Below are 21,098 nucleotides of genomic sequence, written 5' to 3'. Positions count from 1 at the left end.
GCACCTAGGGATTCTGCTGATTGCAATGAACATTCTAAGTATTTGGGTATTTTCCAAGCACTATTAAAAACAAAAATGACACATTAGGGAAGTTGGGGAAATATTTATTTTTTGGTTGGTTGGTTTTGGAAAAGATGAGAAAAGATCTGACACCATGCTGGGGGTGAGGTACTGACAGCCAATACTGAAACTCCAAATGGTGGCCCTTGGTTGTAGTTGCGAATCCACAGGAATTTACAAACCCTGCACCAGAGCTTTGTGGAGGAACAGATGAAGAATGTCTGGTTTTACGTTTAGTCATAAACTGAAAGTTCAGACCATATATGTCAAAATGTTTGCAAAGCTTCGTAATCTGGAATGATCCTGTGTCCAGTTGTGAGCAAACATGGACTCAATTTTATGGTGTTCTGCTCATGTAAAGCTGATCTTCCTATACCTGTAAGGTTTTCTTACACCCAGTCTACAGCACTGGCAGTTGTTCCTGTCTGTGTGTCTCTGTCAGTTGGTTTCCCATTTTCTGTAGTCAGTTTACAGCTCAGGGAACTTTCTAGGTCTAAAAAGACAAAGTGATGGTTCGGCAAAACTTTACTGCATAATGGTCTGCCCTTCCTGCAGAAGTATTTTGGGAAGAGAACAGATATTGGAACATGAGTTCCCTGAGTGTGTGAGGAGCTGGCTTGGGGTATCTGAGGCATGATATGCTGGGAAAGATGTGAAAGGATTAATTTACCCAGTGCTGGAAAAAAATTGGCCTCAGTTCATCCAGCAAAGTAAGGAGCAAGGCCGAGGAGATGGAACAGAGGTGTGGTTTGACGCTGGTATTACTTGGGACTTGTCGCTCGCAGGGTGGGATTGCAGCAGGATCAGGGGCATGGAACCATTTCCTGACTAGGGAAGCTCTTGGAGGAGGATTTTTTCAACATGAATGAAAAGCTGGAAATGTAGCATTCCTTTTGAACGTGGGTGTTGATCCCCATCTGCTCCCCTGGTGCCTGCATGTAGATTCTTGTCATTCTAATATCAGTAATCTGGTGAGGTGTGAAACAATTACACAATATAAATAATTTTTTCAAAGCTTGCAAAGCAATAAAAAAGTTATTTAAATATATATTCTGGAAGTGTTTCCATCTGTCTATGCCAGTGATCTTTCACAGCCACAGCTATGTAAATTTATGTCGGCAAATACCAAGCCCTGCCATGTAGGGAACCGAAGGTTTTTGCCATAAATGACAGAAGATCTCTCACAAAGCACCAGATTCCCTTCTCCAGCAGGCCAGTTCCCTTGCTTGGAGGGCAGAGCCTGCAGAGCCTCAGTCTGACAGAGTCAGGGAGCTCTGAAAGAACCATATAAATAATCTTTTATGTGTTTTCTTTAACAAACACAACCAGAATACAGCTTTCTCCTGTAGTTGCTGTGGGCAGGTTTGGGCTGGTGACCCCCAGCTCCCACAGTCCAATGGACACCCAGGCTGCCCCAGGCGTGGGGTACTGGTGCTCACTGGGATCAGGCTGGAACCGCTCTGCTGGTTGGTGGGAAATACATGGAGCTGAACTTGCTGCACAAAGCTGTGTGTGAGCCCAGTGGAGGTGTCCAGACCTTTAGCTGGAGTACAATCCTGTGGAGTGGTAGAATCCTGCTGCTGCTGACCAGTGGTCTTGGATCAAGAGCAGTTACCCACAGCCTTGGAGAAGGTGCAAGGACCAAATGTTTTAAAATTTTTCACCCTTAGATCTGTTTGGACTAGAATGAAATGCAGTTGCAGAACAGTGAAGGACACGTTATTTCTGTTCCTATAGCTTCTTTGTTAAGTAAAATGAAGACATTCAGCTTCCAGAGCCACTGTCTGAAAGCTTTAGTGGATACTTGAGGCCCTGGTAGGTTTTCCCTGTACAATGATAAAATCAATTTTTTAAAAAAAAAGCTGCTCTGAAAAAGAAAGTTATAAAAGAGATTATATTTGTATAGAGGAGGTTGGTGGCTTTCAGCAGTTACTGTGGTACAGACAGAAATGCTTTACTGCTGTATAAAAATCATGGGAAAACCAGCAAACCATTCTTTCTGGGTTTAAATGTACCAGAGTTTCTAGACAGCTGTACCTGTGTGTTCCCACACGGCTCCAGGATGTTCTTGCCTCCTCCTGCACCAGTGGCGAGGGAGTTGCTACAGTTTGGTGTGGATGTGTTTCTGTTCCTGTACGTCCAGAGAAGCAGATTGGTGTGGTTTTGGGTCTGTTGGATGGTCCTTTCAGAGACCCACGGCCTGGAGCTCCAAAATGTGCCATTCCAGGTACTCCTCTCTCTGTTCTTGAGATCCAGATGAGTCATGTCACACCCTAATGCAATCATGGCATCAGCTGAAACAGCATGTAGTGAATATATTGGCACATGCAATAATGAGTTTAGACAGAGAAATAGCACCCGGTGTTATGCTGAAACCCTTCTTCTGTTTGTTGCTGGTTGTCATGTGCTCCGTTTCTTTGGGACATTTGCATTCATGAATAACTTCCTGAAATGTGCATTATTGTAGAGACACAAACCTACATGATGTTTATACTTTCCCGAAGTGTATTTGATCTTCTGGATTTGGAAATTTCAACCTCACTCGAAGCTTTAAGTTTGAGATGCAGTTTTTGATACAGCTTTTCTCTAAAGGGGAGGCAGAGGAAAAGATAAATAATGGGGTCGAGGCAGACATTTGCAGCAGACAGCACCAGAGTGAACTCCTTGGCGTAGTACAGCAATTTTTGGGACTGGCAGGTGAACTGGGAGCTGGTCTGGCTCAGGGTGTATGGGGTCCTGCAGAGGTGGTAAGGCACGAAGCAAACGACAAACACAAACATGATGGTGAATATGTTCCGGCTGGTTTTTCTCTTGGCCACCTCTGAGTTCCTCCGGAATTTTTTGTAAGAACTGTATATTTTTTTGGATATAGAAGTGTAAAATATGATTAGCAGAAAAAAAACAACCCAGAAAATCCCTGTGCAAATATAAGTTGTTGCTTCGTGCCACTGTCTGCCAAGCTCACTTTTAAGACCTATACATTTTCTGGAGTAATTGTCTTTAGTGATTTCATTAGTTAAAATCATATTTGGAAATGACATAATCATTAATAATAGCCATATGATTATAGAGACCACCTTGCTGTAGTTAACTGTGTGAACAAAAGAGGTGAACAAAGGCTTTACGATTTTGTAGTATCTGTCAAACCCTATGAGGCCAAAAAAGGTGATCCCGATGTACATGTTCATGTAGAACACAACCGCGGAGTATCTGCACACGAACAGGTTGAGCTCTGGAGGAGCAATTTCTGAATCGGCAAGGATTTTGAAAGGAAACGTCAGGCTCATGAGGAGATCGGCCACAGCGATGTTTTTGAGGTAGACAATAAAACTCTTTGTGCTGGAAACGTAGAGGAAGACCCAGGCTGCCACGGCATTGAGCGAGAGCCCTGCGAGGAAGATGAAGCAGTAGAGCAGCGGAATGACTGTTGTAGTTATCACCGTGCTGTGGCTGCAGTTGTGTCCCGAGGAGTTGGTGCTGGAGTTGAACATCTTACAGTATCTTCATTCCTAGAAGCAGAGAAGAGAGTATATCAGTAGGACAGGGTGGTGCTGGGCTTTCTGCTAATTATTCTAAGTTTTCTGCTCTCACTTCCAAATGAACTTGGTGTGCCTCTCAGAAATGACCACGTTCCCACACCGCAGCATTCCCAGTGGGGAATGCAAAGAATTTTCTGAGTGGTGTCATCTCACTTCACAGTGATGTTCAAGGGCATGTTGCTGCTGTGAACAGAGGATCCAATTGCTTCTCTGTTTGACTTTAACCTGCTGCCTTCCAGCCCACGGCTGCCCCTTTCCTGCAGGCATGAGCCCACGTGCTGTGAGCTGGGACTGACCCACAGCGATCTGGTGACTCAAACGGTTAATGAGATGTGTTTAAGGACCAGTATTTTTGGCATTGACTTACCATGAAGCGTGAGGGATATGAATATTCCTGGTCAAAAAGTTCTGTAAAAACTCCTCTTCTGTTAGTCAAGTATGGAGATACCCAGCATATGCCAATATGTCCCAGTGTTCCCTTGCAAGGAACTCGCATATGCAGCTGGCAGAGTTTGCTTTAAACTTCCAGCAGCCCAGCACACAGGAGTGTGTCTGTGTGGTAGTTTATAATGTGGGAGCTTGAGCTGCCTTCTCAAGTCAGTCAGATTTACATTTTAAAAGATCTCCAAGAAGAAATCACATCTGCTGTCTGCTTTTCTTTGCCAGAATGTTTGTGGGGGTGGATTATCCTCTGTGGGGAGGGCAGAACAAATATAGATATAAACATAATGCTGCTGTATTTGGCAAGTGAAACCCCGGGCAGCTGGAAAATATGTGCCTTAAAGCTGGGAAAGAACCCATCTTGTCTTATAGAAAATAAATAATTTCCTTTTATCACCAATTCTGAGTCAGTAGCTGATGTCTCTGTGGAGCAGGTTGGAGCCTGAATGCAACCTTTCAATAGCTAGAAATGGACATTTTCTCTCAAGTAGGTAAAACCATCTCCTTTGGTGTATTGTTTTCTATACCTCTTGCAGATGGTGTAAAGTCTGATCAGCTTAGGTGTGTCCTGGAACCTGCATGGATGAGAGGAACATGGAGAACCCTGTGCACACCCAAAGCCTCCACTTAACCTCTTCCTCGTCGTTCTCCCACCAGAGCAGCAGCCGTCCTGTCTTTGTGTTTCAGCTCTAGTCATCAGGGCATTTGTTTTTGTCTGGCTGGGATTTTAAAAGAAAAGATGATTTGGAAAGCAGGTATTAAACTACCACATGAAAAGGCATGTTAGGGCTGGGAGGTTTTGTGGGTAGAGCTTGGGGTGATACTGCTGAAATTAGAAGGATCTTCTGGAAAGCACTAATAGCAAATGGCATTTTTATTTAAATAGTAACACACAGTATTTAAAAACTCTGCTCTTCTGCTGTGTCCCTGTTCACTTTCTCCCTCCAGGCTGTCTCAGCAGGACCTTGTCTGTGCACATGGTGTGTTAAGAACTTGTTCCTTCTCTGTAGGGTTTTCTATAGCTGAGAACCCGGAGGTGGGTCTTTCTGTGCTTGGACTTGGGGGTAGATATTAAATTGTGTAGGAAGTTCATGAAGTATGTTTTGTGCTGAGGCATCATACAACAAAGGATTGTTTCAGAACTGTGTGACTAGAGATGTGGACATCACGTCTTTGTAAAGTCCGTTGTGCCTGTGCAGAATGGAGGACACCCTAGACAAATTTTACATTTGACACCAGCAGATTTATCAACCCTCTGTCATTGAGAGGGGCCACCGGCCAGGCCAGACTCTGTACATCTTTCCATATCATTGGCATGTCCTTACCTTGCCTCAGTTGCCTGCTGGGGTACTTTGCTAAGGGTCTAGAGCGCTGTCCATTCTCAGGCACAGAGCCTCTGCTCTTGCTGGGAGACCTGTGGGAGAGACAGAAGATAACAGTCCTATCTGACAGTGTAAACCTGTGGTGTCACAGCACACCACCTGATCAGTGCTCAGACTTCAGAAATGGTTGGGGACAGAGCCATGGAGCAGTCATGTTCGAGCTAAACCCCGTCACTGCACGGGTGAGGCTGGAGGCTCCCGTGTCCCCCTGCTGAGCGTCGCAGCTCTGTGTTCATGGTCAGTTATTGCTGTTCTTTTTGTCACCTTGTCACGCTCAGCTCTTTTTGGAGGGCCTTATCCTACTGCTGTGAATAGTTCAGCACTGACAGCAAACACTGTCACCTTCCTGGCCTGTCCCCTCTGTCAGCCGTGGGGCCCAGGGTGGCTTCTGTAGAGGCTGCTGGCGGGAGGCAGAGGGCACATGTTAGTGCCAGCATTTGGGAGGGGGGTCACAACAGCCATTTGTACTCGAGCAGCTGTTCTTGTTTGAATGCTTGGGCCAGCATAAAGTACAGTGATTCTGTGTTAATAATGTCAGCTAGTTGTGCAAAACCAGCAAACTTGATTCACCAGATGACCAAGATTGATTGGATAAGATGTAGAAAAGTTCTGAATGTTCCCAGCTTGCATATCATGTTGTCTTGGCAAAACACACGAAAGGGAAGCTGCATAAACCATTAAAGTGCTCAGTCCCTTCTGAGGTCAGACTCTTGTGCTGCCCACTGTGACTCTTCCACAGTAGCATTTAAGGCAATTCTTGACTTCTGTAACTTGTCTGTCAAGTTTCAAAATTCACCCTGCTTTACTGAACTTAAGAATATATTTAGAAGTAGTTTTATTTATTTATTGATTTACCCTGAATTTACAAGCGGTTGTGTAGTTCCAAGTACACATTTTAGCTATTTATGGAAACTAATGCAGCTGTTTAATAAATACGTAATACAGTTACAGGGTCAGGAACTGTGACAGTGGTCACTATCACCAGAAATCTTTTTTGAACAGCAAAATGGAGTTAATCAGGGGAGGTGTTCATGCCAGATGGTACCTCTGATGTTAGGAGGAAGCTGGAGAAGGAGGAAGCACAACACACACCACAGCCATTGCAAGTTGTGCTGAGTGCGCTAAAAGAAGAACCTTATTTTAAGATTTTGTCTCTAATGTGGTAGGAATGTTAGTACTGGTTGAACTTGCAGTGCTGGCCACGCTGGTGTAATCCAGTGGGAAAGCTGCTGTGGGTGTCCCTGTGGGGTAGAAGGGTGGTGAGGCTCAGGAGCACAGGGTCTGGGAGCTCTGCTGTGCACTGTGGGGTGCACCCCGAGGGTGTTGGGGGCCAGGCAGGGTTGGCTGAGGGAAGCTGCTCCCCCAAATGCTGGGGCACTTGTTGGCCTGCGTGTGGTCAGGGCTGCTCTGACCCTTCTCTATGTCCCCACAGAGGAGCCGAGGCTGGCAGCCTGTGGGGTGTGTGCCAGGTGGAGACGCTCGGGGTCCCTGGCTGGAATTGCTGGTCTCCTCTGGAAGGCAGTGCTTGCGGTGACTGTGGAGATATGTTGGTGCATTTGACTTGTTGCAAGTTTGCCAAGAGACTAAAATTTCATGATACTGTTTTTATTATGTCATTTGTGATAGGGCAATGTCTGGTTTTTAATACTTAAGAGAATAAAAGTATGCAAAATACACTAACGGGCTTTTTTAGCCTCTGGAAGTGGCATGTTGGGTGGTAGTTGTTCCTGTTTGTCATAGAATATAGTGGAGAAAAATGGGATGAATCCTGAAATTAGGATGACAAAAGAAATTAAGTCACATTCCTGTTGCAGGAAGCAGCAGGGGAGTACCTGCCATGGCACTGGATGTGGCGGTGCCCAGTGCTCCCTTCCTTGGGCATGGCAGCAGTAACCACTGCAGTGTCTCGTCCTTGTCTTCCAGCTCTTGCTTTCTAGACCCCTCAGGTGTGGTGTGCAAGGACAGAGGGCACAGAAAGCTGTGTCTCTGCTCAGCTGCTCCTTGCGTTGCCGCTGACAGTGGCTGAGAATGGACATGTGTCCTGTGGCTGTCACTGTGGCTGTGGCCCCGTGAGTAGCAGTGCCCCTGTGAGCCTGGTGACACTGGGGTGTGTTCTGTCTGCAGCTGCAGCTGCTAAGGGGAAGGACAGGTGGGCAGATGACTCTGTGCACATTAACAGGACATCCCACTTCTGATCCAGAAAGGCAAAACCCAGGAAGCTGTAGTGAGGAGGCAGCAGTCGGCGACCACAGTTATTACATCAGGTAGATCATCCGTGATGTTCTCCTGGCACCTGCAATGAACTTCTGGAGCTCTGAAGGACACGGAGAGGAGAGCCAACAGGTACACAGAGCAGAGGAGATAAGGTTGTGTATTTCCCATTAAAGCCATGGGCTCCTTTGGGCACACTGTCAGGACACCTCAAGGGCAGAATTGTATTTCGGTCTTGTAAAAACCACCAGTAACTGTTTCATTTCTTCTTCCTGTCCAGCAGTCTCTGTGCTATTTTGAAACCTGAAATTTAACAGCTTTGTCTTCCTGATAAGCTAAATTTTTCATTCTCTTTTAATTTCTGATTTTTAGAGTCTGCATTATTCTGAGCATGCTTTTAGCCTTAAAAGATTGTAGTCTGTGAAGTATCTGTGTAAACCCTGATACTCAGATGGAAACCTGGGCAATGCTTTGAGCTTTTTGCACATAGCATAATTTTCGGATCTAACTCAAATACTCAGTTTTTTTAATTAAGTCTCAAAATTCCCCCAGTGAGATCCTTCCTATCTCACATCAGTTATTGTGTTGGAATTAGAGAGTGGTGGATGTGAGAGGAAATGTTAGAATCAGGTAAGAATATTTTAAGAACTGAATAACAACAACAACAACAATGATAATAATAGATTGTAATGAAGAAAAATAACAAGGAGAGAGAGAAACCCCAAGAAAAACAAGTGGGTCAGCTGTCCTGGTGTGCCCCTCTGCACTGGCAGGGCATGAGAAGCTGGAAAGTCCTTGACCTGGTGCAAGCCCTGCTCATCAACAGCTAAACCATCAGGGTGTTATCAACATTATTCTCATCCCAAACCCAAACCCACTTCTGTACCAGCTACTGGGAGAAAATTAACTCTATCCCAGCTAAAACCAGAGCCCTGGGTCAGTAAAATGTTTTAATGATTACTAGTTTCGTTGTCCTAAAACTGGGTTTTTAATAGTAGTAAAATGTGGCTCAAGGAAGTTTTCCCCTTTAATATTATATTTTAATAGTAGCATTTGTCATTCAAATATTTTATTTTAAATTCTGTTTTCTGATGTTTTAAACTATGAGTTTCGTATAGTTACATTTTCTCAGTCATAAATTAAAAGTAGTTGCTTAAGAAAAATATCCACGGCTCAGCCTCACGGCTGAAACAATAGTTTCTGTACCTGCTTCTGTAGTTAGTTAGTTAGTTAGTTAAAACTGCTCGTTTGTGCTATTAGTTGTTAGTGGTTTGCAGAACGCGTGGATGTTCACCTCATTTGCCAACTTAAAAAGTAAAATTGCAGTGGCAGTTACTTAAAAATACCCGAGGACGTTTGGGGCGTTGGCAGGGGCAGGGACAGGTGATGGGAGGCGGCGTCTCACCTGGACAGAAGCGTGGGATGGCGTGTGGTCCCTGTTCTGCCGTGCCACGCCGAGAGTCCTCCGCAGCTGCCGGGGCACGGGAAGCAGCCGGGAGCCGCTCCCGGGGCTGCTCGCAGCGCAGCCTGTGCGGGGATTTCGGAGCGGAAAGGGGAAGGGCTGCGGAGCCGGGCCGTGCCCCTGCCCAGCTGTGCCCGGGCTCTCAGCCTGCAGCTGGCCCGGGCAGCTCCTTGGAGAGCAGCGCTGAGCAGCTTTCAGGAGAGACACGAGTGCAGCTGGCACAGCAGTGAGCGGTCTGAACTGCAGGGCTGGAGTTTGCTTTTCCTAAACTGTTCCCAGGGCTGGCTGCGACCTTTCCTGTGACGCATCCTGCCCTGAGAGCTGCGGCTCTGTGCATGGGAGGTTTTGAACTGGAGCCACGGGCTTGTGCGGTGCCTGCTCAGGGCGTGCTCAGGCTGGGAGAGGGATTCTGGGGATACATGATGAGTCTTTGGTGTTTGGCTGTTCCCTTTCTCTTCTTTTTTGTCCTTTTCTTTTAACCTTAAACACCTGCTTGGCTTTCTCCCTTCCTGTTTGTCCTGTAAGTTTTCTGAGAGGTTTTGAAATCAAACACAGAGTTAGTGGAAATGCATGGTAATAGAAGAACTAATATTTTCTCTGTGGATGTAGGAAACGAGTATATTCTGAGAGAGAGCAGAGGTTTGGGGAGATAAATTGAGGTTTAAATGTTTATTTAAATATATACATTGTGTACCTTAGAACTAGTAAACATTTAGTGCAGGACTTGAGCTCTGCTTGACAGTGTGTCACCTAAACACTACAGAAAATACACAATTCCTCAGGGACTTTGCTTCTGTGAGGGTTTATCTGTGTAGAAGGGCCCAAAGGCATGGGGAAATGCATATACCTTCTCCCTGCAGGTCGCTGCCATGTCCACATCCTTTACTTGGGGCCATTGTGAGTTACCCTGAGCCTCTAGTCCCTTCCTTCCCCAGATTTCATTGAATATCTCTCAGTGCAATAAGGGGGTATCTTGAGAGGCAGAATTGTCTGTACATTCTTGTCAGTACTCTTGCTCCTCTCTGGATCCTGAGACTCACAGCTCAAAGTTGTAGTGGTCAATGAATGGCTTCGGGGTGATGAGTTTGGGTGTTGGTTTCATTGACAGTTTCATGCTTCTCAGGTGCTCCCCAGAAGGCACCAGTCAGCCAAACTCTTCCTCTTTTCCCATGCACCCTATGGTCATTGCTTGAAGCAGGGATGAGGGGAGTGAATCAGAGAAGGCTTCGGTTTAAAAAGCGTTGGCTCTCCAAGGCAGAGTTTGTAATTAACTCTAAAAAAGCCCAAAACCTCAACTCACTTGGTTTTCTTTTTGATTGCATCCTCTCCCCAGAAGCGGCAGCAGAAACCTCAACATCCCTTTTGGGACCAAGGTCAGCTTTCAGAGTGTGACCTACAACAAACTTTTTCCAACAGCTTCCACATCTAACCTCTAAATTAAAATAAGGATTGTTCCATTTGTGTCCAGATGGAATCCTTGCAGGAGAGGAACAGAAGTGCAGTCTGCCAAGACAAGTGAGTTTTAAAGAGAAACATGTAAAATAAAGGGTATGAGGAGCTTTCGGCAAAGCAGAATTGTTCACCAGCCTCAATGGAATCTCTCACTCCCGTGGGCAGTTCTCACTTTACATGCACCACCCCACAACTTCTGTTAAGGGAGGCTCAGGAAAAAGGAAATTTGGAAAAAATAGCTGAAACATTCGGAAGTTATTACCATTATTTCAAGTGATTGAGCATTTAGCAAAGAGGTGAATAGGCTTTTCTGCTGATTCATCAGAAAAATCATGACTTGAGTCTGCTGCCAGCACTTTGCCAGTCTGTGTGTGATGGAAGTGGCCTTTCCCATGGGCTAAAACAGCAAATGTGTCACTGCAGGGCTGGGCTCTGGTGGGGCAACATGCAGGCATGGTGTATCTTTATTATTCCCTATTTGAAAGACTGGATGTGGATGGAGAGTCTGACTTGGAAAATTCCACTTGGCTTAAAAGGGGTCCTCAGTGCTCTCTGACACCCGTTTCCTCTCCTGGAGCCTCAGATCAGATCCTGAGTTGCTCTTGTGCCACCTAGCAGCAGGTCTGTGATGATGTAAAGCAGATAAATCTGTTCAGGTCATAGTGGTTTGGATATTCTTTCCCATCCCTCCTCCTGCTGCTCCCTTCCCCCAAGCAAAAGCAGAGAGTGCTCTGAGACACAAAGTGCGGCATCGCGTCCTCGCCCGCCCTGGCAATGCTGCCCCTGCTCAGCCCAGCATGAGGCTCTGGCAAACAGCTTGGCCATGGCACATCCCTGATGCCTCTCCTTGTCTTTGATTTGTGTGCTGGGGCTCTGCAAATGAGCCCTGCTGGGGTGAGGGAATGTTTAAAAAGCTGTTGCCTTGTGCTCACTTCATTGCTCTGAAGAAAGCAACACCACCACTGCATTTGTGGCTTCCTTAGAGCATGATGCAACTCATTTATACTGAGTAACTTGGATCAAAGTCAGCAGGTGGGTGCTGCAGTGGATTTCCATCAGTTGTGTTGGGAAGGCCAGCTGGCTTTTTAGGGACACAGCAAACACCAGAGCTCCAGGGAACATCCCACATTCTCTGCATGCCCAGGCTTCCTGTCAACCCTGGTTGCTGTGCCTGGTCCCGTGACTTTCAGAGCAATTCCCACTGACATTTCATGAGATGTTTTTGGAACAATTTCTGTTTGGCTCTACTTACTACTTCTGTAATGGAATTGCACCCCCAGGGTGAGAGTACGAAACAGTTGTTGGACACAGTCTGCCTCTGAATGGAAGGCTATGTTCCTTCTTTCTAGAGGGGAAATTTCTTGAGGTTGAACTCAGAAGCGGCCATTTAGTTCTTACACAGTTCAGGGTTGTTTTCTTTGCTTTGCAAAACATTTTTGGGGAGCAGAACCCAAACTATTTAAAATAAACGTAGTGAGCCTCTGAAGGGGCAGCATGACCGTGCTGCTCAGGCTTGCAATGACTGTAAGTCACCAACTTCATTGCTCAGAAAGGAGTAAAGATAATGGTGTTTGCCTTGAGTGGTGAGTGAAGAACACATCTTTGAGTGTGTTAATGCATTGAGGTAAAGGATAAAAAGTTTTGAACAACTTACAAGTTCACCTTTCCATGTTAAATGTCCAAGGCTGTTCTGGTGGCTGTAAACAGCCATCAGTATCTGGCCTGTTGGGAATGTTGCTTGTCTCCCTCTCACTGTGCTTTGATGTGATGTATTATTTATTTTAGTCTGTTTATTTGGGGTGTCTGATGACAGTCTTTCTACTTGAAACACAACCCAAATGCAAATAAAACAAAACATTTCACGTACTGTCAAGTTTGTTACCTAATTTGATCAGTGCATGGTCCTGGCAGATTGAGTGGATCAAAGGTTGTGTGTGTGTGTGAGTAGTTTTGTACTTTAGATGTTCATACTTTGTATTCTGAAAATCTGTTTTTGTAGGTTTTCTTAATGGCATGGCTGTGCTTTTTGGTTTGAAATGTCATTCTTGGATGAACCTTGTTTAGAATTGTTAAACTAGAACCAAGCACATCAGTCAGAGAGCTGCATGCAGTGAGGAAGTGGAGTGTGCACTCTCAGGCAGCCCCAAAGGAAGGGGTAGTGCAGTGTTTCCAGTGTAAGATGCCATTCTGTGATGGATTAAATGTTGCAGCACAGATAATTTTTTGCAGTGAGAAGTAAGCAGTTGTCCAGGGCAGAGGATTAAGGGCTTAAGGGGTGGGTGGGGTGCCTGAGCTCTGTGTACAGTTTCACTATGTTGGAATGACTCTGGCCAGCAGGGCAAGCCGAAGGGTTGCTCTGTTATACAAACATGGGTATTTTTCCAAAATGCCAGCCAAATCGAATGTTTAAGGATCTAAAGATGTGGCTGCTGTTTCTAAAGGGTTAGAAAGCAGGCAGTGAGCATGGTTACTAGATACACTTTACCATGCACTTTAGGTGGCTTAAGAATAAACCAATAATGTATTTTACCTTTAGCCATTCAAATCTGCTTCTTCCCCCAAAATCCAAAATTCCCTACTGCTGGTGGTTGTATTAAGAGAAGCTTTTAACACTTTGTCTGAGCTCAGGGCCTAAGAAAGGAATCCTTTTGTAGGATTGTGCTGATGGACTTGGGTCCCAGAGCTGGAGAGCACAGAGCCAGAGAGGGGAGAACTCTGCTGCCGTGTCCCAGCACGTCTGGTGACAAAAAGACTGGCAGTGATTTGGTTCCTCACGTGTCTGGTGACAGCAGTGTGGGGTGGGGTGGCAGCTCTGCAGTCTTTGCTGACAGAAGTGGGGCTGATGGGTCCTGACTTGTGTTCTAAGTGCAGGATCTTACTGCACCAAGCCATTGCCATGTGGAAGTGGCATCTGTGACTACGGGTCAAACCTGTGCCCTTTGCAGACCTGCTGACAGAGCTGTCAGTGCTTCCAGCCCTACTGAACATGAAATCCTGCAGATCGTAGTGTATCAGTGGCCAAGCTCTGGGAATTGCTAAAAGCAAGATGAACAAGACAAATATTTTACTAGGATAATCCCCCTAGAAGGCCAGCTAATTACAAAAGTATTGCAGGACTTCTAGTTGGGTTTTACCCTGTCAAATCTGCCAGCAAATCTTTTCTGCTCAGTTTTGTTTGGGTGATGGGTGGATGTCTGTGCATCCTCGTGGAACAGCCTTCTGAGGCCTTACAAGGATTTGCCTGGAGCTCACTCCCCAAGCCCATGTCCGTGTTCAGGTGGCACCACTGCTGCTCCCACACAGATGTTTTACCTTGCGGGGTGGCAGGAGATCCAGAGGAGCACTGAGGGAGGGGACTGTGCTAGACTGAATTAGAAAATGCTTCATGTGAGATTTGATTAAGTAATTTTTCTTACTTAATCAAAGTAGGCTTTCTTGGAGCTGGTTCTCTTGTCTTTCAGCCACAGCCAGCCATTTTTCTAGTTGCACGTTTGTACTTAAAAGATGATCTCCATAATTTTTGCAGTTTCTCCTGTGTGTCTTTCTCAAAAGACAATTGTGTTTACAGTACCTCATTTTCTGATTTCAGAGTCATACATTCTACATCTGTAACCTTTTCAAGGAAATGGGGAGCTTGTAATTTCCTTTTGTGTGCAAGATAAACTCTCCTTGAAAACGGCACAAATAACAAATACCTTTTTCTCTTTTTTCTTTTGTTTTTTTTCCCCTTTTTCTCATCTTTCCACCATTTCTGCTCACAAGGTTAATATCTGGTCACAAGTTTCTTGATCACAAGCCTAATATATGGGTCAACACTCAGCACAGACGAGGATGAAAACTCATCAAATGGTGTCTCTTCTGGGGAGGGTGAGGAGGATGAACCCATGGATCTGTCCCTGCAATTTTGTGTTGAATTCTCATCCCCCCGTTAGATGCAAAATGGGGGTATCTTTTATACTTTAGTAACCACTAATGTGCAGAGTTCTGTGGGTGGGACTGTGGTCAAACCTTTCAGTGTTTGTGGGTGCATTGTACAGAATTTATGTACAGGTAGGTGGTGGACTTGGTTTACAAAGCATTTCTGGTTAACACAAACCACAAGACCTCCATTTGCATTGTGTCTGCACCATGGGCTCCATTGCATGTTGAGTTCTGCATTTTCTTCACAGTTTTATGTTTCCAGCACTGACGCACGGCTGGGTGAGCCTGTCACGGCCACGCTGCCTATCAGTACTTTCCCACTGCTTAATCCATCATGAGAGGCTGGTGGGTGCCAATGCAAAGACAGATTTTTAGAAATTTGGGTGGGTTTAGTTTCCTTTTTTAAGATTCCCGTGAAGCTGCACTAGTGGAAAGTCACAGGAAGGGTCATTAATAGAGAAACCACAGAAGAAGAGGACAAAATGTATGTAGTGACAAAAGTCCTGCACCTGTAGCGATCTGCAGCTGGCTCTGAGTACGGGTTCAAATCGCATTTCTCCCACAATAATGCCCTGGCATGGAGAGTTCTGCCTGGGCTGTTCAATCGGAGTATGTAAAATATAATTACATTTGAACTACAAACACTATAATGCAAATCTTCCTGAATGTAAAAAATCCCAAATGTTCATGAATTGTTCAATTGTTCAGGAATTGCTTCTTGCATTCTTGGGTCAGATCTGCTGTTGTACTTCCACACAGAAAACTCTGTTTCCTCTGAAAAATGGGACTCTGGGACTGTACAGCCACAGTTTATATCCATGTCTGTCCTGATGTGGCTCTCTGAAAGGGCAGAGCTAGGTCAGGGCCTGAGACTTTCCGTACAGCTTCCTTGTAGCTTTTTCTTTCAAGACGAACTTTTAGAGACCAAAATTCCATGTCAAATCTGGATAAATTAAATATAGTTATCTGGTATTTGGGGCTTGGGATATTGTATAATTCATTTTTAGCCCTGGGAAAATACTTCACAAACAGCATCTTCAAAGAGCTGTCATGTATGTGAGTGTGTGTACAAGCCAGTGATGGAGGATTATCACAGACACACCCTGTCAAGTAAACTAAACTGCTCTTGGGGTGATTTTGCAGTGGAGTGTTGTCTGCAGCCGAGGGGTCAGGCTGCAGTGCAGGGGGTCCTGGCTGGCCTCTGTGCTGCATGGCCGTGTCCTCCCTTCCCAGATTTCATATGGATATCCCACTGCTGGGACTACACTTTCCAGAAACTACACTTCCTGTGCTTTGAAGGGCATCATCCCATCACCTGAGTGTGGCTGCTTTGGGTAATAGATTTTTTGGCGGAAAGCTCTTATGGGGGATCAGCAGTAGTGTCTCTCCTAGGAGGAAACACCATGAAAATCCATCCTTTAGTAAAAAAATAAGTGGGTAGTGAGAAAGGTGGTATGTGTGCATCCTGTCAGGAGGGCACACAGCACTGAGGGCTGCAGGTGCCCATCTGTCTGCAGCCCCCCCTGCGCTGCACCATCAGCTCCACCCTGTGCCAGGGCAAATCCCGGCCCTGCACGCCTGGTCTGCTGTCTCCTCACCTGCCTTTAGTGTCCTCTGGCTAGGGACAAACGGGGATATTGCCACTCAAGTGGCTCTTTGGGCTTTGCTGGGCTTGTGTGGAAATCCACCTGGAAAAAGGTCACTGTGAATTTAACACAGCAAGTACCAGGCACAATTTAACAAGCCATAAACGCTTGGTGATTTACACTTGTAAAAGGGAGACCAGAAGCACTCAGTCTTGATTTGCTTTAACCATATAAGACCTAAGAGGACAGTCTTTGGTTAGGAATGTCTGCGTACAGAACTGATCTTCCAGTCCTAAATAGTATCATTCCATTTAATTTGGTGCTTGTGAGAATTTAAACTATGCAACCCAGTCCCCAGAATGGTTCTCTTAATATGGTTTTGTATGTGCATGGAGACTGCTTAGGGTGCAAGATGGTAGATTTGGTCCCAGAACTAGTCTGGTGTGTGTCAACAGTTTTCTTACAGAGCTGATTGGGAAACAGGGTTTATCTGTGGTATTCTAGTCATGTAAAGTATTTTTATTTAAAGTAGGATAAATACCCAAAATATCCTGTCTTCCTTTCCAGAAATGTTCTCCCCTGAACAATGTAAGCGGTTTTATAATACTTGTGTTAATCCAGATATTATTGTACTTACATTTCAACTTCTTAATTATTCATAAACCAAAATCTAAACCTAAACCAATAATGTTAAAAAAAAAAAATAGAAGAAACCCTTCTTTCAGTGGAAAAATTTATCAAAGATGTTCTCATGCAGACCTTAATCTTGTTATTTGAGTGCTGCATTTTCAGGGTTTTCTTGTCAACCCCCTTTTTTTGTGTGTGTGTATTAAAAGGAAGGTCCTGCTGTGTGTGAGGCACTGGCCGAGGGACTGTCGCCATCTCCTGCTTGTGCAGCTGCGCTGCATCCCGGGCTGGCTGTGAGTGCAGGCTGCTCGGGCCGCCTGACAGCTCCTGCCAACCTGCCTTTATTAGGTTGGTTATTTTTCCTCTGAGCAGCTTTTGCTCCAAACAAATCTGATTTAGTCCCCAGTGAGTCCAGGACAAAAGGGTCCATGTGAACATTGCTGGGTTGGGAGGATTCAGCACAAACACTGCATGAGATGGTGCTGCCGGTGCCAAAGTGCCGTGAGGGAACATGGAGACGCTTGGGCTAGTGGCACAGTGCCATGTGGCACCAGAGCCCTGCGCTGCCCCGGGCACACCGAGGGTCCCCACGGAGCCTGTGCCACCTCCTCCCCTTCCCTGCACCTGCTGGCATCCACTGGACCCTGGGGAAGCTGATTCCTCACAATGCATCCCACTCCGAGGCCCGAGGGTCCATCCTGGCTGGAGCGTCCTGAGCTCAGGGTTGTTTTCTGAGCTGAGGCAGCCTTAAGTTGGTTTTTAAACCAACCAACCTACCAAAACAGCCCCCAAGCCCCACAGAGTGAGCCTGATCCCTGCGGGGATGGAATTTGGGATGGATGTTGGTGAGCTGACACAGAAAAGCTGAACGTCTGCACATACCTCAATGAGCTTCCGTGGTCAGATACTTAAAGATACATTTTATTTACATGATATACAAGCACTCTCACAAGTCAGCAGAGTCTCTGTGGGTGCCTTCAGACATCGGTGTACTCGTGGTAGATGCGCACCTCTGATCTCCTGACGCTCTGGAGGGACCTGATGCTCTCGCTCCTGGTTCTCATGTTGGATTTCCTGAACAGCCTTCGTGAGAATGATCGACACATGAAAAAATAAATGATTGGATCCAGACAGACATTGCATGCGGACAGGAACAGTGTCATTTCCTTACAATAATACAAGATTTTATGTGCAGAGTCATCTAAAATTTTGTCCAGATGACTAAAAGTAAAGGGTATTCGGCACAAATGGTAGGGCAAAAAGCAGGTGAAAAACACAGCCACGACAACCCTTATACTCTGGTTGTGCTTCCTCTTTCGGCTGGATGAGCTAATGAACTGTTTGCTTGATTTATAGATGTACCTGGATATGGCAATGTAACACCCTATTAGGACTATCAGCACCACTACAAACATGCAGGTGTTGATGTAGATGACAGCCGAGTGCCACTTGACTCCCAGGGGAGACTTCAGCTTTAGGCAGTCATTGATGTTTCTCTTGGTGGGGTAGCCGTTGGTGAGGATCAGGTTTGGCAGCGCCAGGAACGCCATCACCACCCACACACAGGCTGACAGGATCTTGGTGAAGGTGATGCTGTACATTCTGGAGTCTCCAAAGGGCTTCACCACCTTCAGGTAGCGGTCGATGCTGATGAGCCCAAGGAACACGATGGTCGTGTACATGTTGGCGTAGAACAGGACCGTGGTGTAGCGGCACAGGAAGGAGTTGAAGTGCCATGGTCCCAGCTGCGAGTCCTGGATGATCTTGAACGGGAACGTCAGTGTCATGAGCAGGTCTGCAACCACAATGTTCTTGAGGTAAAATATAAAACTTGTTTTGTTTCTGATGTGGAAGAAGATCCACACTGCTAGGCCGTTCAGCAGGAGGCTGGCCAGGAAGATGACGAGGTAAAGCACGGGCAGGACGATGGTGGTGAACTCGTCATGTGTAGAGTTCCCGAGGGAGCTGGCATTGGGTGAGGTGCTGTTGTCTGGGCTGAGGCGATTCTCTGTGGGAATGAGGGAAAGCAAAAGGTTGAAGTTTGTGACTGGTGTTTTACAAACGGGCCAGTTTAGAACTGTCCTCTCCCTGGGCAGTCTGGAGGCTGTTTGGGTGAACCACAAATCAGAACTGCAGGTTGCCAGCTCTTGGCTTTCTTGACAGAATGCGACTTGTGAGCTGAGATGTTTGTCATGAGACAGGGCTCTGGAGAGGCTCCTCAGGCCTATCAAAATGCTTGTTCAAACTTAGTTTACTTAAATGTATTTGAAAATCACAGTCTCTGGGGGATTTTAAGATTTCATATGTAAATGTTTGTGAAAAACTTATAAACTCTGTCACAAAATGACAGTACATTTTGTTTCATATTGTTTATGCTCTGGCCCTGCCTGGTGAGGCAAACCAGGCTGGCTGGCTGTGGGGTAGCGCTGGGCAGTGCTCAGACAGCCTGTGCTGGAATGACTTATTTCTTTCAAATGTTGGTAGGAACTGACAGTAATAAAGTAAACACTTATCAATCACTTATATTTCCATTGTTATTTTACCTGGCAGTTTTCCATAGGACAAATTGTACCCCATCCTTTGTGTTGCTGTAGGTTTTCTGCTGAAATACTCTTCAGGAGTCCCACTGGCAGCCGTGGATCTGGGATGCAGCAGGGCCTGTGCCAGGATGATGTTCTGGGGAAAAAAAATCCAAATTAAAACCAAGGAAAATAGGAGAGCCCACCTTCTTGTCCCCTGCATGGAGAGGAGCTTTGTGAAAGGAGCTTCCTCTGGAATTCCCAGTGAAGGGCTGGCTAAGGTGTGCTGATCTCTGGGTACTGCACGGTGGTTCTGTGGTCAGGTCTTCATTGCCCTCTTCTTGCTCATTTCAGTGATGGATCACCAAGAGTGGATTTTTTTTTTTTAAATCATCACTCACTTCTTGAATTAAAAAAGTTTCATCTGTAATTATATGTGTGTATGACTTCATAGTGTATTCCCCAAACTGGGGTGGAAATTGTGGAAGTGGCAAGTTCCTGTTCCTTTTTCATAGAAACTGGCACACAAGGAATACTGAAACCTGCAGAAACTCATTTGTGCCATGATGGCATCACAATGTTTGCCATTGTTCAAAGGGATTTTGCCAATACCAGTTTGTAAGGCTGTGCTCCAAATTGTTCTTTCCTCTATCAGTATGCAAATGCAGTAACTTTTCTGTGGTTCAATTTTTGCTTACAAGTTTTGATAGGAAAACTGGCAAAATTGTTCAGATCTCACCAATCCCACTAGACGTGACTGCTCTCATGGGAATGAAGAGAGGATGGAATTCCTGCAGCCCTTTTGCAGATCAGAACCTGTTTAGGTGCCATGCCCATGTAGGAGCCACGTTGTGTGGCACTAGATGGCACCAAAGCAAGTAATGGTGTGTGAAAGAATCAGTAAAAACTTTAATTTGGATATTTTAACCTTTTTATCCGTCTGGCTTCTTGGCTGGCACTATTTCCTCTGACAGTGACAAGACTGTCAAGGGTGTTGCAGGTATTTTGTTTTCTATGGGTCTGGGCAGCAGTAATCCATCATGTTTTGCTGTTGCTGAGGGTTTGCAGCTCTCTTTTCCGCCCAGGAGGCACGGAGATCAAAAGAATACGTGATTTTATGAAAAGATGCATATCTGACTCCTTATGTAAATAAGGTGCTTATTTCCCTGCTTTTCAGAGTTTCTTTTAAGTCTGCATAATGCCTGGTCCCTGGAAAACTCCTTGTTCTCAGGCTGTACTGAATCCTGAGTCCAGAGAAGTCAGTGAGGTATTGGCTGTGTTGCCTGGGATTCGAGGCAGAGCAAGAGGTGGCTCCTGTGTCCCCCTGCTGTAACCCTGGGAAATGCTGCAGGATTCCCTGGGGCTGGGGACGGATCTGTGTGGAATGGACTTCACGTGTACTGGTGTTGCTCTGGTCCCAAAGGGATTTGCTCTAAGTCCTGTCAAAAAAGGCTCCTTTCTTTTTCCTCCTCTGCATCCATTCTCGTAGGTGGATGCTGTCACAAGAGACTGTAAAAATCCAGCACCGGGTAGTGTCAGTGCCTGTGGTTCCTGCACAGACAGCCCCGACACTCTGCAGAGGTTCTGTGCCTTGTTTGACGTCAGGTGGCTGTGTTCTGGTGCTGGTGGGGAAGCTCCCTGTGGCAGGGATCTCTGGCCAGAGGGAGTTGCCATCCTCCGGCCGCTCCCCGGCACTGGTCACGTTCCCATCTGCGTTTGCTACCGGCAGGGATGGGCCATCCCCAACAAGCCCTCTTCGGTACAGATCAAAATCCAGTTTCCTTCCTTCTTGTGAGCAGTGTCTTGTTTCCTGGGTGCTGTTACGTGAATCCACTGGCTGTCAGCCTGAATCCTGGGATTTAGCCCGTGGCTTTACAGTGCAAAGTGCTGCGGAGGTC

The 21,098-nt window shown here is 45.9% G+C and overlaps 3 protein-coding genes across 3 annotated transcripts in view; 1 reads left to right on the top strand and 2 right to left on the bottom strand.

Moving 5' to 3' along the window:
- The window catches only part of MED12L (mediator complex subunit 12L), a gene marked incomplete at both ends in the record, with an annotated part of 100,875 nt that overhangs the window by 31,756 nt on the left and 48,021 nt on the right, over positions 1 to 21,098 (top strand). The gene's annotated exons all lie outside the window — the stretch shown is intronic.
- P2RY14 (purinergic receptor P2Y14) lies at positions 2,538 to 9,078 on the bottom strand (the record flags this gene model as incomplete). Its single annotated transcript, XM_082288378.1, has 3 exons — positions 9,039 to 9,078; positions 5,366 to 5,454; positions 2,538 to 3,569 (listed from the first exon to the last, which is right to left on the bottom strand). The coding sequence occupies exon 3, from the start codon at positions 3,549 to 3,551 to the stop codon at positions 2,538 to 2,540; it is 1,014 nt and encodes a 337-aa protein (XP_082144504.1). The 5' UTR covers positions 3,552 to 3,569; positions 5,366 to 5,454; positions 9,039 to 9,078.
- On the bottom strand, positions 17,659 to 19,258 carry GPR87 (G protein-coupled receptor 87; the record flags this gene model as incomplete). The annotated part of the gene is made up of 2 exons (XM_082288159.1): positions 17,659 to 18,689; positions 19,225 to 19,258. 2 exons carry the CDS (start codon positions 19,256 to 19,258, stop codon positions 17,659 to 17,661), a joined length of 1,065 nt encoding a protein of 354 aa, XP_082144285.1.

This window comes from Coloeus monedula, assembly GCF_965178545.1.
Source record: "Coloeus monedula genome assembly, chromosome: 10".
NCBI lineage: Eukaryota > Metazoa > Chordata > Aves > Passeriformes > Corvidae > Coloeus > Coloeus monedula.
This window is presented reverse-complemented; position numbering and strand designations above follow the sequence as displayed.